Genomic DNA, 15,606 nt, shown 5'->3' on the forward strand with positions numbered 1-15,606 from the left:
CACCTTCCCCCCCCCCCCCACCGGTCCTCCACCTTCCACCGCCAAATCCTCCACCCCCTCCCCGTTCTCCACCTTCCACCCCCCCATCCTCCACCTTCTACCGCCAAACCCTCCACCTTCCACCCCCTCATCCTCCACCCCCCCCCCCAAATCCTCCACCTTCCATACCCCCATCCACCACCTTACACCCTGCTGCATCTACACCCTCCATCCTCTACCTCCACCCCCCCACCCTGTCATCTCTGTTTCCAGGCCATCACTCAGCTGAGACACCACCCAGGACACCTGAGGGCCGACAGCCGCCAAGATGAAGCATTTTCTCAGGTAAGGAGAGACTCCATCGTCCCCTCTGACGTGAAGGAATTCATAAAACATAAAATATCTGGTGCTTCTGTTAACGCTGCTGTTTTGTGTGCTGATTTAAAGCCTCGTACATCTGATTTAAGTTGGTTTTAGTTTTGACACAAATTCATCCATATATTTTTGTCGGATCGCTGCAATGACATTCTGAGTTCACCTTTCAGCAACAACACAATCTCAAAGGCAAACATAAAAAGGCAGCAGGACTTGATTTAAAAAAGCCACGCACAAAACAGCGTGAAAAAAGGATGCTCAAACAAAAGACGAACATAAAGGACGACAAACAAAGTTATTTGATTAGTTAACATTGAAAAAATAATTTTGATTTGAGGCTTGATTGGATGTTTATTCACACGCTGATTGTGCAGGTGTGATCAGATGCTTTTGTTATTTTTAAGTTTTAAGTCTTGGCTAAAAACAAAAATCAGTTGGGGAAGACATACGCCTGATTTCAGACATCATATTGGAAACATTCCTTTTTCTTTGTATAGTCACGCGGACAGAAGTAAACACTTTGGTCTCCTGCTGTTTGAGTTGCTGCTTAGGAGAATAAATCCGTTGGAAAACACTCATCAAGCCACCCTTTTCTCCCTTTATTCTGGTCTCAAACATATTAAGCTTCATTTGATTTTAATGAACAATGGAGGTCAGCAGAGGCTGCCAAATTGTTCCCACTGACGACTGTTTGTTTACAGTAATTATACTAATGTGCTAAAATGAATGTGGTAATAGTTTGCTGATGTAAAAATTATTCATGTAGCACCTTTAATGGCTCAAGGCTGATCGCGGTGTTCTCCAGGGAATTACTGCTGTACTTCACATCTGAAACTAATTTTAAAAACATCAGTGCAAAGGTCGAAATAGCGTAATAACGCCAATCCTACCTTCTCCATAATACAACAACACTTGTGTGTTGACTTTGTGTATGTTTGACTTCAGAAGAAATCACATCACACCAATCTGCCTCATCAAATCAAGTATGACGGTAGCAGACGTCGCACTTTGAACAATAATTGTAGTACAAAAAGAAGACAGAAGTTCCTGGTAAATTGCTAAATAATGATGCATTTACTGTACTGAAATTCACATCTAGTTTTCCTTGAACTTTTAGATAGATAATGTATTTAACTCTAAAACGATTCTTTCTTTTTTTTTTTGGCTGATTTTTTTTTTTTTTTTTTTTTCCCACACACAAAAAAACATGAAGTGGAAGAAGTATTCGTTCATTCCTGTTGGCTTCTGTCCTGGGCGATACATATCCTGGAAAATACTTGTTGTGGAAATGTAAAACTAAAAATGCAGTGAGCGGAACAGTTTTGTCAGTGTCAGTGTCAGGGGACTGTTTAGAGATTGTAAAGAGTGAAGCTGTGATGCAGGGTGGACAAAAAAAGGCAGCTACAACTACAGCAACTTTCACCTGCACTTGAATTCCTGAGATAAACAAAGGCCTAAATAACTGAAATGAACCAAGACGACATGATTTTATATAAGAGACGACTGCAGACTTTATGTAAGAGATATGGCTCAGGAAACATGTATAATTCTATCCGTTTTCTGCCGACCGAGCAGTGTGAATCCATTAAACCTGCCTTCACCTCCCCCTTTACTTGATGCTCGCCTCCTTGAAGGTTATGAAAATAACAGTGTCTATATGAGCTGTTTAACATGCCAGTCTCATCCACGGGTTTAGAAGGAAGGTGTTAATCCTTCAGGACTGCGCTGCTGATCACTTACCTTCTCCCTGTTGACACAGACAATAATGTTTTGCATGAGAAGGATTTATTTCTGCCTGTAAAATCCGTTCAACAAAAGCAAACAAAGAAAAGAGCTGGCCCTGATGAGTCGATGATGAACGACCTTCCCTGGATCTTCATGATAAATGATAGAAGGGTTTACGACGGGGAAAAACATAAGAATAACATTTGCCTTTCTTACTTCCTGCAGTTTAGTGCACACTTTTCTTAATGGGTCACTCTGCATTTCCCAGGACGCACAACTCCATTTTCATTCTCAGTGTCATTTATAAAAATAGCTCCCTTTGATTCACTGCGAGTCTCCCCTGGTAGGCGAGAAGTAAAGAAGAACTTTTACACTTCCTTTTCATTTATACAGTAACTTCCTTTTGCTTCTTGTTTTCCATTAGTATCCTGTCTTACATTGCTTCTCTCTCCCTTCAATTATTCATTTTCTTCTCTGGATGTTGGTATTTGCTCCAAAGTGTGAGGCAGAACTGAAAAAAAAAAAATGGACTGAAAATGTTGAGATTAGGCGCAGTCTATTTGTCATTATATGGCAGTAACAGTGACATATTTATTCACCATTTGCGGGGTAGGTCTAGGCCGAAGTTGTCAAAATTGGACTTTTCTTCTTTTTGAGAAAGTCCCATCAATTAGTTAAAGCTGCTAGGCCAGAGACTAAAGAAAGAGGAGGGCAGACTGCATCCAACAGTTGGCCATTTTAATGGTCGCCGACCCGACGGTTGGGATCATTCAACTTCAGATAAAAAATAATAACCTCAGGACGAAGAGAAACATGCACGACTCCCAACTGTTGTCCATGTCTAATGGCTATATAACATCTCCTGTCTAATCCCCCCCGACTTCTCCTCTCCAGAGTGGTGACCCAGTTCTTCGTCTTCCTCTACTGTAAATTACTGTGGCGGGGCCTCAAGTTTGTTGTCAGGAAGTTTACTGGACGCTGCGAGCTCCAGCGAATCTGCTACAATAACAAACATGGAGCCCGCAGGACCCTCAAAATAGGTAGGCCCAGACGCTGCTTTTATTTCTCAGTTGATGTCATTTTCGTTTGTTCATGAATAAACCAGGCATCATTTTATCATAGCTGCATGCTGATGGGTGACTCCAGCATTTCAATGCCATCATGCTTTTATTTTACTATCTGGGCTCTTCGGATTCCATCCATCTATTTTCTATTCACTTGTGATCTTTTCCAAATTTGGAATGAATACTTTCTTGTTTGTATTCATCGTTTGAACACCAGTTGAAATTTCTGCCTTGCACTAAAATACGACCTAAAAAGCGTCCAAACAGCGGCTTTTGACATCACCACTTGCATTTGTCTCACACTTTGCAACCGTCTCCTTCCAGAGTCATCTCTGAGGTACTCCAAGAACGGGGTGAGAGTCTATCAATCTCTGAATACACCATCTTCAATATAAAGTCAGAGAGTCCGTCCTGTGTTTTTACTTTGTCTTCCTCTGTCCTCTCCAGCTGCTTCAGTCTGCCCTCAGTGTCCATCCGGATAAAGTGGAGAAAACCATTGACGACATCATGGCCTTGAAGAAGATTAACCCCGACACCAACCCACAGTGAGACTCACAGTTACACATCACCTTTGTGTTGCTTCGTCACTTGTGTGAGAGCGATGTGGTACATTAGTGGTGTGAAGATGTGGCCAGAGGTTGCTGAGCCACCATGAGCGAGGTCTGCTAAGATTTGAGATCAGGACAGGGCGTCTGACAGCCCCCCTTCTCTCTGCGTGTCCCCAGGCTGGGCATCTCTCTGCAGGCCAGCCTGCTGCAGATCGTGGGCTACAGGAGTCTGGTGATGGAGGTGGAAAAGCTGCGCAGAGAGCCTTATGACTGTGAGAACACCGAGCACGAGGAAATGCTGATGAAGGTACAAGACAAATCTGTGACTGTTTGAAGAGCAAAACACGAACAATAATAATTAACAATTGAACCTGCTGTTATTCACTGGTTACCACCACGTCTGGGGAAAAACCTCAACTTCAACAAAATATTACAACCATTTAGCCATCAAGCTCACCTTAATCCCATTCGTCTCAGTTGGGTGTCTGTGTGCGTTTTGCAGCTTTGGAAGGAGCTGCGTCCTGACGCGCCTCTCAGCGGCCGCATCTCCAAACAGTGGTGTGAGATCGGCTTCCAGGGCAGCGATCCCAAGACTGATTTCAGAGGCATGGGCCTGCTGGGCCTCCATAACCTGCTGTAAGATCTCATTTCTCCCCTCTTTTTTAGTGAAAATAAATAAATATAAACCCCCGGGGAAAGGTGAGCCCTTCTTCTTCTTCTTGAGCTATGAAGTCAGCATCCACGCACAGATATTCAGTGATTCACAGTGACTGCGAAGACTTTTCAAAAAACCAACAGCTTGTCTTTCTCTACGGGGTTCAAGGAGGATTTTGGGACCTTCTTTGGATCAGTCCTGTTTCTCTTTCATGTTCTTTTGAATGCATTCTCTTTGTCTGTGTGATGTTTCTGTGCTTCCGGCTGCTACCTTAAACCTCAAAGCACTCATGATTTACAGCTGGCAATCGCTAATCTCATAAAACACTGCTTTTATTTCTTCAGACACCTTTGGAGGTTTATCCAGATGCTGCTTTGAATGTGTCAGACGTCGACCTTTGTGATTAGGCCAGAGTAAAAACAGGTGTTTCCTTTGCCTCTGCGCTTTGTAGTTTTTTTCCCAAATTCTTCAAGATATTCTTCAGATTCCCATGATTCTTCTTGGCATTTGAAACTGGGAGCACTTTGGCTTCATTATTTGCGGTTAGCTTCATTCTCAGATCCAAAGAATATCTGAAAAAGTTTCAATGGTCCATATTTCTTTTTTTCTTTTTCATTTTAATTTGAGATTTGTTTCAGACCTTTTCTGGTGTTAATCGACATTCTGCATTACAAGAACAAGTAGAAGGATGTCAAACACTAGCATATATACTGTCACGTTGTTTAGTCTGTTAATTAAAGGACAAAAAGCTTCTTAAGAATAATGAACTGTCCGATGTAAGTGGAGTTATTGAGTGTTTCCTCTCGTCTCTGTGCAGGTACTTTGCAGAACACGACAAGGCCACTGCTCTGCAGATGCTCAATGACTCCCTGCAACCAAAGCACAAGTAAGTCAATGCCTCAATTCTTAGCAGGACACGGCCACGTTTAAGGAAAACACCAGAGGCTTCAGAATAAAGTGTCGAGATTGTGAATTGTTTCAATAAAAAGTTTTTAGAGCATAAAAACTCAGACCGTCACCACGTTAGTAATTCCAAGTGACTATTAAAGAAAAGCAAGTCATGCAGTTATAAAATGTACTGATAACATGGTCAGTGGATTCTAAATAGCTTTATAATTTCAATTTACTTGTACAGTTGTTTTTTTTTTTTTTTTTTTTTTTTGTTGAAAAGCTGAAACCTTCGTATCCAGATCCTTACATGTAGAGTTATATATTCCAAAACGAATCCATCTCAAAATATTAAAATATTTACAATCAAGAAATGTTCAAATTCAAGTTTATTTATGCACTCAGCTCTTGGTTAGTGCTCATAGTGCATCAACATCAAGTAGCTAAAGAAAACAGAGCGAACAGGAGAGTAAATGTTGGCCTCGATGTTCATCAGGTGGCGAAAAACAGGAATCCAAATGAATGCCACATTGGCAATATTCATTTTATGAAGTGACAATCATACTAATGTTTTGGTTTCAGCTTCCTTGACATTAAACCGCACTGAATCATCCGCACTGCTGCATTTGCCACACTCTGCTTGGTTATACTCATTCTTACAGCTTGATGGCTTCCATTGCATCCTCTTTTATTGACCTCTGCTGCCTGAGTTGTTTGTCATTGGCCTCATTTCACAAATGAAGGTTGTTCTTCTGTTTCTTCTTCACCTCCACCTTCACCTCCACCTATCTGCCCATGCCTTCCCCTCTCCCTCTTTCACACGCACTGTAGGAGCACACAACGAAAGCCAAGGTACTTGATTTCTCTTTCATTCACCTGCTGTTTCGCACCATTCATAGCGTCCCGTCTTCTTTCGGTTGGCGTCTCGCACAGTTTAAAGCTTCACCAGCTGCGCAATTTTCATGCAAATGCGCTGCTGCCCCCCAAATAACCAAAATCTTTTTATTTTTTAGTTTGCCTCACACAGCCTTAATAACATATCGATGTGTTTGCTGTCTCGTTGTTGCATTGAATTAATAAGAGTGACAGTAAATAGTAGTAGTAATAGTTTTAGTGATTAAAAATAAAGTCTTAAAAATAAACCTCTTTATGGATAATCTGGGTATCAGATTTAATAAATTAAATTTAGGGTCACTGCCATAAATAACTTTTAATCAGAGGTATATTTTTTAAGAAAAAACCTCCTGGCCTGTAATTTCATCGGCACTGTAGGGCTTGGTGTTTTGTGCGTAGACACTACAGTACGTGACTCAGGTTTGTGTCCTTCACAGTGAAATAAACAAGCCTGAGTGGGAACAGAAGAACTTTGACAAAGCCATCGGGTAAGTGAGAGCACGCCGTGGGGGAGATAAAAGGGGGGAGACCGTTTGACTCTCAGCCTCAGTGAAGCAGTTGCAGCTTTAAAGCGGCCATCCAACCAGCATGGATATACTTAAGGAGGAGAGACCCTGAGTGTGTGTGTGTGTGTTGTTGTTGTTGTTGTTGTTGTTGTCAGCCCTCTGGCTCCAGTCTGCATCAGCTCTGATAAGCACTGAGGACTGACTATGAAAACACAATCACAGTTACACAAAACCCACAGAGTGTTGTGAGGACACTCCAGCAGAGCAGCCGGCTGCAAACTGCAAGTCACTGACTGTATAGTTGAATCAGGACACGGCAGCATCGAAACTAAAGTATAAATATTTTTTCAAACTAAATTTCAATCCACGCGATGCACAAATGACACAATGAAAATTCACAATGGACAATTACGTAACTAAGAGCTAAGCCAGTTAATATTCTCCAAAATCTCTCCTCTTGAGTCATTTTCTTACGCTCCCTCTATTTTTATCGCCTTCCTTCAGTTATTCTTTCGCCATCGTGGGCATCAACATCACAGACCTGGCCCACTCTCTGCTGGTGAGCGGTGCTCTGAAGACCCACCTGTACAACGTGGCCCCAGAGATGCCCAGCCTGCTGCACTTCCAGCAGACCTTCTGTGAGTTGGCTTGATTTGAGATATTTAAGATACGTTTGAGGGCCGTTTATTTTCCGTTGTGCTTAAAAATGTCTAAAGGAGCCGTGATATGCCAGAAGAGGATGCTGAGCTGCTTTACAGCTAGAAGCTTCACTTAGCACAAAACACACAATGAATGTGTGATACCTTCATGAAACTTCTTGACATTTGGCACAGATGTGCAATTGATTATTAAATTAAATATTCAGATTTGGCTAAACGTCAGTAATCCAGATTATATGTCCTCTGGGAACTTTGAATTTAGCTGTTTTGTCAGTAGAACTAATCACGGCTTGGATCTTCAACGATCTAAAGCTGACTCCACTTGCACCAGATTCATGTTTCACCAATACGAAGACATTACCTCGTGTCCTTCATGGCAGGTTACCTGATGCAGGAGTTCCACCGTTTCTGGATCGAGGAGGATCCCAGCGACATCATGGAGTTCAACCGGGTCCGCTCCAAGTTCCACCGGAGGATCCTGCGGCAGCTGAAGAACCCGGACATGGCTCTGTGTCCCCACTTCTCCGCCTCCAACCTCCACCTGGTCAACCTCTAAACACACACTCCTTACACCTGTACCCCAACCACCACCGCCCCCCCCCCCCTCCCACCAACCGGGTGTAAAATCAGAAAACCCTTTACATTTTCATAGATGGTTCCCTCAAACAGCCGGACACACCTGGGCTGAGGCTCCCCTCGTCCCGATAAATGTCATGTCGCGTCACTGCCAACAGCTCATTCAACCAACACACACACACACACACATACACTGCCTCTACGCCCCCACTGCAGCGTTAGACCACCAGCATCAGAGATGACCTTAGCGATTGTAGCTGTGCATGAGGAGGCTGCCCCACACCGTCACAACAGACTCATTCTTATCGGTTGCTTTAAGGGTTCATGACGATTGTATCACAGCCGTTACGCCTCAGTTCGCCAACGTTCTGCTTCTTCTAACAACAAACCAAACTTACTTTCTCAACCAAAAAAATAAATAAATAAATAAACAAATAGAAAGACATCCCCTTTAGATGGCTGAACTTAGCCTTCAGTAGCTCAGAAGATTCTGGCAGTTAGCCGGTCGAACTCTATGACAGAAGTTTTGTATTCAAATTGAAGAGCTATATATATATAATGTAAGTTTAAATGAAGAAATGTAGCTGGCACCAATTCAATTAAATGCAATCAAAGTGTCCAGGGCCAGTTCATCTCTTAACATTGTCTGTATTAGGTAATTGCTATAGATTGTACTGTACTTATAACGTCAACTTGACATTAGTACCTAAGACTTCTACTTCTTGCCAAATTATCGAACGCGGAGAAGTTAAAATCGCAGCATCCGTTTGTTTCTCTTGAGTTCAAGTTTTGATTTTGAAAACCTGCTAAATGACTTTTCATGAATATTTTCCAAGCATTTTGTTTGAATGTGTTACAGGTATTCAATGTGGAATATTTCATATATTTACATCCAGAAGACAAAAAGAAAAAAGATTTGACCAACATTTTTATTTGCCTCTGATTTGACATATAGATTCTGTTTTGAATGTTCCTCACAAGCTCACGTTCATGATTGTTTGATTCAGATTTTATTCATTGAATGTGACACTGTGTCCACTGTTGTATCAGCCAAAGCAATAATTTACATTCATTTCACTGCACATTTCTTTCTATATTTGCGCCACGCGTGCCTGAGTGTTTGCTTTTACATTCTCGCTCAGAGCTGGGATGCTAATCAGAAGTTGCTACATGTAGCATTTAATCAAATTTCAATATTAACACACGCAAATTGATGAAAAAGCGCAATTATTGTAATCAAATGTCCCTGTAAGTATGTTTGGCACCAAATGTTTGAAGCCAAAGACAGTGAGGTCTTAGGTTTTCTCTCATTTTACCAACATCATTTAATTCGTTTGAAGTATTTTAGTCAACTTAGAAATAAACCACAGAAGAAACTGAAAATTTTAAAACACAAAAGATGGAGGCGTTGACCAGCCAGTCAACGCACCAGCTTCCTTATTCTCCTCAACAAATGGCTTTTTATGAACATGATACCAGGACATGTCGGCCCAAGTATGCATACTTTTTTCTTTATTTTTCCAAAAATTAGAAGTGAATGCAAAAAAAAAAAAAAAAAAAAAAGTTCATTTTGTGTCCAGCATCAGTTTGATTGTTATCTCAGCTCCGAGTCACACTTTTGATTCTCACTGAATGACAAATGAACAAAAGCCCAAATGTGACACACTGTATTTGTCACAGTGGCGTCGCTTCTCATGAACACGTCACCACAGAATTTAACATTTGCGCTGCACGAGTTGCTGACGGCTCTGACAAATGTTCCCACCAACAAAACCGAAAGCGTACGACATTATTTTACTGCCATGCTTGCACTGTTGATTGTGTTTCAATAGTATTGAATATATTTGTCTCATTGAAGTGAATGTCAATTCTCTTTTTTTTTTTTTTTTTCTTTTTTCTTGTCAGTATTATGCAGCTGTTTACTTCAGTGAATGTCAGTGCTGGTTTCATCTCCTGCTTGCTTTTTGTTAGCTTTGCTATGGTCAGCTTTGCACTAATGTAAAAAAATAAAATAAAATAAAGAAAATGCAGATTCCTTTATGATAGTAAATCAGTAATTTGTAGTATTGGAGTACAAATATGATACTGTAGATGAATTTAGTTACATGCTGCTGTACATTCTGCTTTTGAAACTGCCAATAAGACAAGCAAACTGCATGATATTTTCATTGTCACCGCTCCGGCATTCTGTATTCTTCAGTAAAGCCTAAAGTAAACCTAGATATTGTAACTGTGCACTTCATTTGTCTGTGCTGTACTTTTTGAAACCACAATAAAAACTAAATGTCCATTTAAAAAAAAAGAGAGACAAAAAAAAGCATAGCTGACTATTTTCAATTTCTGAGTATCTGCATACATAAATAATAAACCATTTAAAATGAAAAGACATCTACCATTAATAGTGATTTTCTCTGCTTTATCCTAGCTGTTATCCTTGCACTATGTCAATCAAAATTGTTCTGCAGAGATCAATAAAGTTCCCTCCTAAAAAATTTGCTGGAGTAAAGCACGTTATCGGCTGGATTGATTTAAAGTATCAAAATAACTGAACTTGATCTGCAATGAAACTATTAGGTTTTTTTTTGTTTAAATCATCCTTTGTGTTTCATGGAAGGGAACTTCACTGTTTCGCTTACCGTACACTCCCCGCACAGCACCAAATAACAGGCAGACAGAGCAGATTGGGTTTATGAGGGTTTCTGCGTCCTACAGGGAGTCTGTATTTAGAGAGCAGCTGGTTAGTTTAGCAGCTAAAAGGTCAAATATTCCCTTCAGGTGTTGGTGGAGGCCAAAAGCAGCTGGAAGGAGAGTAGATACTGGACCTTGAATCAGCAGGTGACCAAAGATATGACTCCCAGTGAATGATAATTTTGTTCTGCTGCAATGCAATAATAAAGCAACTGCTGAGGTAAAAGAGGCCCAGTGCAATCAGGAAGGGGAACTTTGGGTGCTGTTATTGTTTCAGATGGTGAAGTTCATAGTGTCACACAAACATCCAACAGAAGTTCCCCTCCTCAACCGTTATCACCTTCTGCGGGTGAATAAATCACACACAACTACATGAATGTCACCAGCTACGCCTCGGTTGGAATACACAACAGCAGAGGCAGCAATGCACACAATGGGAGAAGAAAATGGCCCAGTGTAAAAAAAACAACAAAAAAAAACAAAACAAAACAAACAAAAACCAAACCCAAAACAAAAACAACAATCAACAACCAAAAAAACAAAAGTAAAAAATACAGTCGAGAAGGAGATTATCAAACTGAGTTAATGGACAGCGGATATCATTCAAATAATCTGTAGTTTATTAATTATTTGCATTTTATTGAAGGAACACTGACTCTAAAAAGAAGTGTGATTGTACTGAAGTCTGTGACCACACTTGTCACTTGATTTATTACCCCAGAAACAGTTTTTTCTAAAAAAAACTGTGTTAAACTCCAATTTCAGGTCCTTTTTCAATCCAATATGACGTTCAGTGATTCTGCCTGGCCAAACCTATCCCAGGATTCATTGCGTGGTTGTAACAATATAACACGGCCAACAAACAAACTATAAACAAAACCCCACAACAACACTTTAAAATGTTGTTAACCGGGTCAAACTGTTGTAAAACTCAGCCCTCAATAAATAAAAGGTCGGCCACGTGTCGTCAAGGTTGCTAGGCAACAGGGAGGTCTCTTTAAGACGCAAAGGTAAGGGCGGAAAGAATTGAAGACGAAGAAAACGATAATTTAAAAACTCGCTTGTTTCCGTTTATTTATTTATATTTTAATACATTTTTTTTAAATATAAAATCTACTGAAACGACAGGTTACGTCATGACCGATCGCCAAAGGTCGAAGGTTACTTCCGGTTTAACGGCCGCAGGTGCTGGGGACCGGAAGAAGACGGCACGGAGAGGTGGGAAGAAAAGGTTTAAAACCAATGATATATAACTTTCCATTTAAACTCTTATCAAGAGACCTTATTGTTTTTGTTAATAATGATAATAATATTGATAATGAGCATTGACATCAACACACGTGAGTACCTGGACCTTACTTTACCTGTAGTGATGGTGATGGTGACTAAGTGTTGAGGAAAACTTTATTTCTTAAAGGTGGATGCTCCATATTGGACTCACTGATCTGGAGTAAAGCAGTAACCTGAAAACCTGTAAATCGCTACACACAGGTGAGTTGTGTGTGACGCACACTTTTCGTGATTGGCAGGTGGTGGCAGCAGTGGTGAATAATAGAATGTAAGAGCAAAGAAGAGAAAATGATATGGATAATGGATAAGTGTGAGTGGTTGTTGGTCTCTGTCTGTCTCTGTGTGTTGACCGTGTGATGGACTGGCGACCTCGCCCTCACCAAGAGTGACCTGTGACCTGAAAACAGATAAGACGTAGAAGATCAATGCATAAATGAATGAAATTTTGAGATAAATAGTAAAGATAAGTGTAAAATACATTTTTAAAAAGTATGACCTTATACTATAATCTCTGGCATTAAAAAGAAAAACTAGAAATATGTAAAGAAATTTGAACAACAGTAGAATAATCTCACTTATTCCTCCTCACATGCCTAATTTTTTGAAGCAGCCATCACCGTATGTCCTGAGAATTATTTAATTTTAACAAATGATTCTAGTTGAATACACGCTCCAATTTTCATACAAAAAGTGATTACAAAAAACCACATCCTTGGGGCAAACCCGGTTACAGCTGCACTCTCAGCACGAACACTTTTATCCATTTTCAGCCTTGTAAAGAAAGTTTTTAGTCTTTGTGTTGTGGAAAACTCAAACAGTACTCAAAAGAATGGAAGAAGACAGAGACACCTGCCTAACAGTTAGTCAGGGGGATCTTTTTCCTGTTTCCTAACATCAGAGGGAGAGCGCAGGCTACAGTGTGTAATGATAATGCAAGCGGAGATACATGTACAGCACATCAAAGAGTGGATTAGTGCGGATCAGCTCCAGACAAACTCTGTGGTAATGAGAGCTAAGTCAGAACTGCAGGGCGACGTTGGAGTTCAACACATAAACGTCGCTTTAGTCAGCACTTCTTAAGCTTTCTGCCTGCAGAAACCACATTTTACTGATCCAGACAACAAACACACATTTGCAAGGAAAACAACTACCAACATAGCAGTGTTGGAAGTGTATTTATACAACTGCTTTCAAAACATAGACATCTTCCTTAGCCTAGCCTCTACTTAGTTGAGCCGTTCGTTCTAGATCTGATCAATTGGACCCTATCTTTGGGTTATGTACCTCAGACTCTCAAGATTTCAGTTATCAAACCTCAACTTAAAAAAACAAATCTTGCTCCAGATGTTTCGGCCAATTACTGACCGGTATCGAACCCTCCATTCATTTCTAAACTCATCGAAAAAGCAGTTGCAAACCAATTATATGACCATCTGCATAGGAATGGTTTGCTAGAAGAGATTCAGTCAGGATTTAGAGCTCATCACAGCACAGAAACAGTGCTGGTTAAACTCTCCGATGATATTCTAACAGCTTCAGGCAATGAATCAGCCTCCGTGCTTCTCTTGTTAGATCTCAGTGCTGCATTTGACACCATTGACCGTAATATTTTATTACAGAGACTGGAACATGAAATTGGGTTTTTGATTTGATTCCTTCCCGTTATAGCTAATTCTAGTTTTTGTTCACCTGTTCACAATTTTGATCGCCAATCAAGCCAGTTTTTAATCAAAAAAGAAACCTCCAAACTCCAAACCAGCTTGTCGAATGTAAAAAAAAAAAAAAAAATGTGACACCTTCCATTTTTCGTTGATAGTAAACTGAACATGGGACTTTGGGTTTTAATGAGCAACTGAATATGTTTATTTGAGTTTTAGGGGATGACAGCTGGTTTTGGGTGGCATCAAATCAGTCTTCTCATCTAACTCTGTCAAAACATTGAATAAATGTAGGAAGAGATATCAAGTGCTCGTGGTTATGCTGCTGTAAATGGGAATCATGTGTCCACCTGGGGGCAGTAAAAACATTGACATCAGCTTATGGGAGAACAGTGTTCCCAGATGGCATTGCTTTCCATTCATTTGGCTGCTTTTTATTTATTGAGCTGGTTGCTTGTGCTATTTTGGCCAAATTTGAAAAATTTCTTCACATTCACTCATACATCTTCTACCCCTTTTCTGGGTCACAGGCTTTGCCGGAGTCAATCCCAGCTCACGTTGGGACAAGGGTGGGGTCACCCTGGACAGGACGCTAGTTAATTGAAGGGCCAACACACAGATGCAGACATATAATCATCTATTAAATATAATTAGTTGTACTATATTCCAATAAATCAGGCCCTCCTGTCACCTGAGAAGTATATGGAGACAGCCAAGGCCATAAAAAGGCTGAAACACATGCAGCCAAATTTCCAAACCTTATTTACTTAGTGATTATTCTCTCAAATTACTTACTTGTGTTCAAATGATTGACATTTTTAATGTAACATTGTATAATAATATTCTTTGCTTTATTTCATGGATTCCAGTCTCCAGTTGGGCAATGATTTATTTCAATCTAGTCTGACAGCATACGCCTATTTACATACCACTATAAGATTAATTTAGTGTTGTGTCCAGTCAGCAGTTTAACAGCTGCCTGGGAACAACCTGAGAAAGGCGAGAGCGTAGGAGGCCATTTTTATGTCATTTTACGTCTCAATGACTATAAACATATGCTGAATGGTTAAAGAGCCATTCGGCATCTGTTTATGGTCCTTTTGTGTTCCTTGACAATAAATGTTCAAAGTCACTTCAGACAGAGGCTCTGGGCCACAGCCCCACTCCCCTTTGGGCCCGTTCAGTAATCCTTCCAACCCACCAAAAAGCAAACCAAAACAATGAGTTGAAAGATGGTGTTAAACTCTTGTCTTTGAGGAACTGCGCAGTCACTGCAGCATCTTTCAACTCGATGATCAGGCTTTATGTCCCACTGCTATTTGTGGATCATCTGTGTTGTTTTCAGCAGCAGCAAAACACAAAGTTAGCAACTAGCTAGTAAACATTAGGAAGCAACGAGCTGTTAAAAACCATATCATGCAAAAAAGGTGAAAACTAGAATAACTTTGATGGGAAAGACTGAAATATGACTCAAAACAGCCAAACAGACCGGTTAGCACAGGCCTCCACACTGTGTGTTTGTGACAGTGAGAGATTGATGACACTCTGCAGCCTATCTTTGTAGTTCAGCTCCTTTAATTCACAGCCGACAAAAGCTTGAGCCAGAAGCTGTGTTTCACTCTCAGAAATCCATCAACAAAGTCACCGCTATGACAGAGCTTCAGTGTGAGATTTCACCTTGGGGAGATAATCAGACAGTGAAACAGTGAAACAGTTCCTTGAAACGACCATGTGAAGGTGCTAGTGGGTAACGCAAGTTCACCTCTTCACCTCCGGTCGACTGCATCAGTCTTGCTTTGCCTACAGCACACGTGTAAAACCAGAAATATGGGAATGAGTCTGCAGTCAGGCAGTTTTACACACTGTCTCACCGCCGTCTTCCCGTCAACTGACACATGCGTACGCACGTACTAGGTGAAACATGAAACTGCTCCCTCTTCAAAGGCCTCTTCAGAATGCCTTGAGAAGTGCCTTGTTTTTTCAAAAGGTGCCTTATTTTCGAGAAAATCAATTTTCCTGTTTTCCAGCACAATCAATTTCATGCCAACAAACAGAGAAACTCCACCACAGATTTTATATTTGCAGCTTTAATTATGTTAAA

General features: G+C 40.6%; 1 protein-coding gene across 1 annotated transcript; it reads left to right on the forward strand.

The window, feature by feature from the left end:
- The first annotated feature begins 174 nt into the window (after positions 1–174).
- Positions 175–9,391, forward strand: elmod1 (ELMO/CED-12 domain containing 1). Its single transcript, XM_029519395.1, has 10 exons — positions 175–324; positions 2,974–3,119; positions 3,468–3,496; positions 3,591–3,688; positions 3,869–3,998; positions 4,194–4,327; positions 5,164–5,232; positions 6,566–6,616; positions 7,139–7,272; positions 7,674–9,391. The coding sequence occupies exons 1-10, from the start codon at positions 308–310 to the stop codon at positions 7,847–7,849; spliced, it is 984 nt and encodes a 327-aa protein (XP_029375255.1). The 5' UTR covers positions 175–307; the 3' UTR covers positions 7,850–9,391.
- The last annotated feature ends 6,215 nt before the right edge of the window (positions 9,392–15,606 follow it).

The sequence above is a fragment of the Echeneis naucrates genome, chromosome 14 (genome assembly GCF_900963305.1).
Source record: "Echeneis naucrates chromosome 14, fEcheNa1.1, whole genome shotgun sequence".
Lineage (NCBI taxonomy): Eukaryota > Metazoa > Chordata > Actinopteri > Carangiformes > Echeneidae > Echeneis > Echeneis naucrates.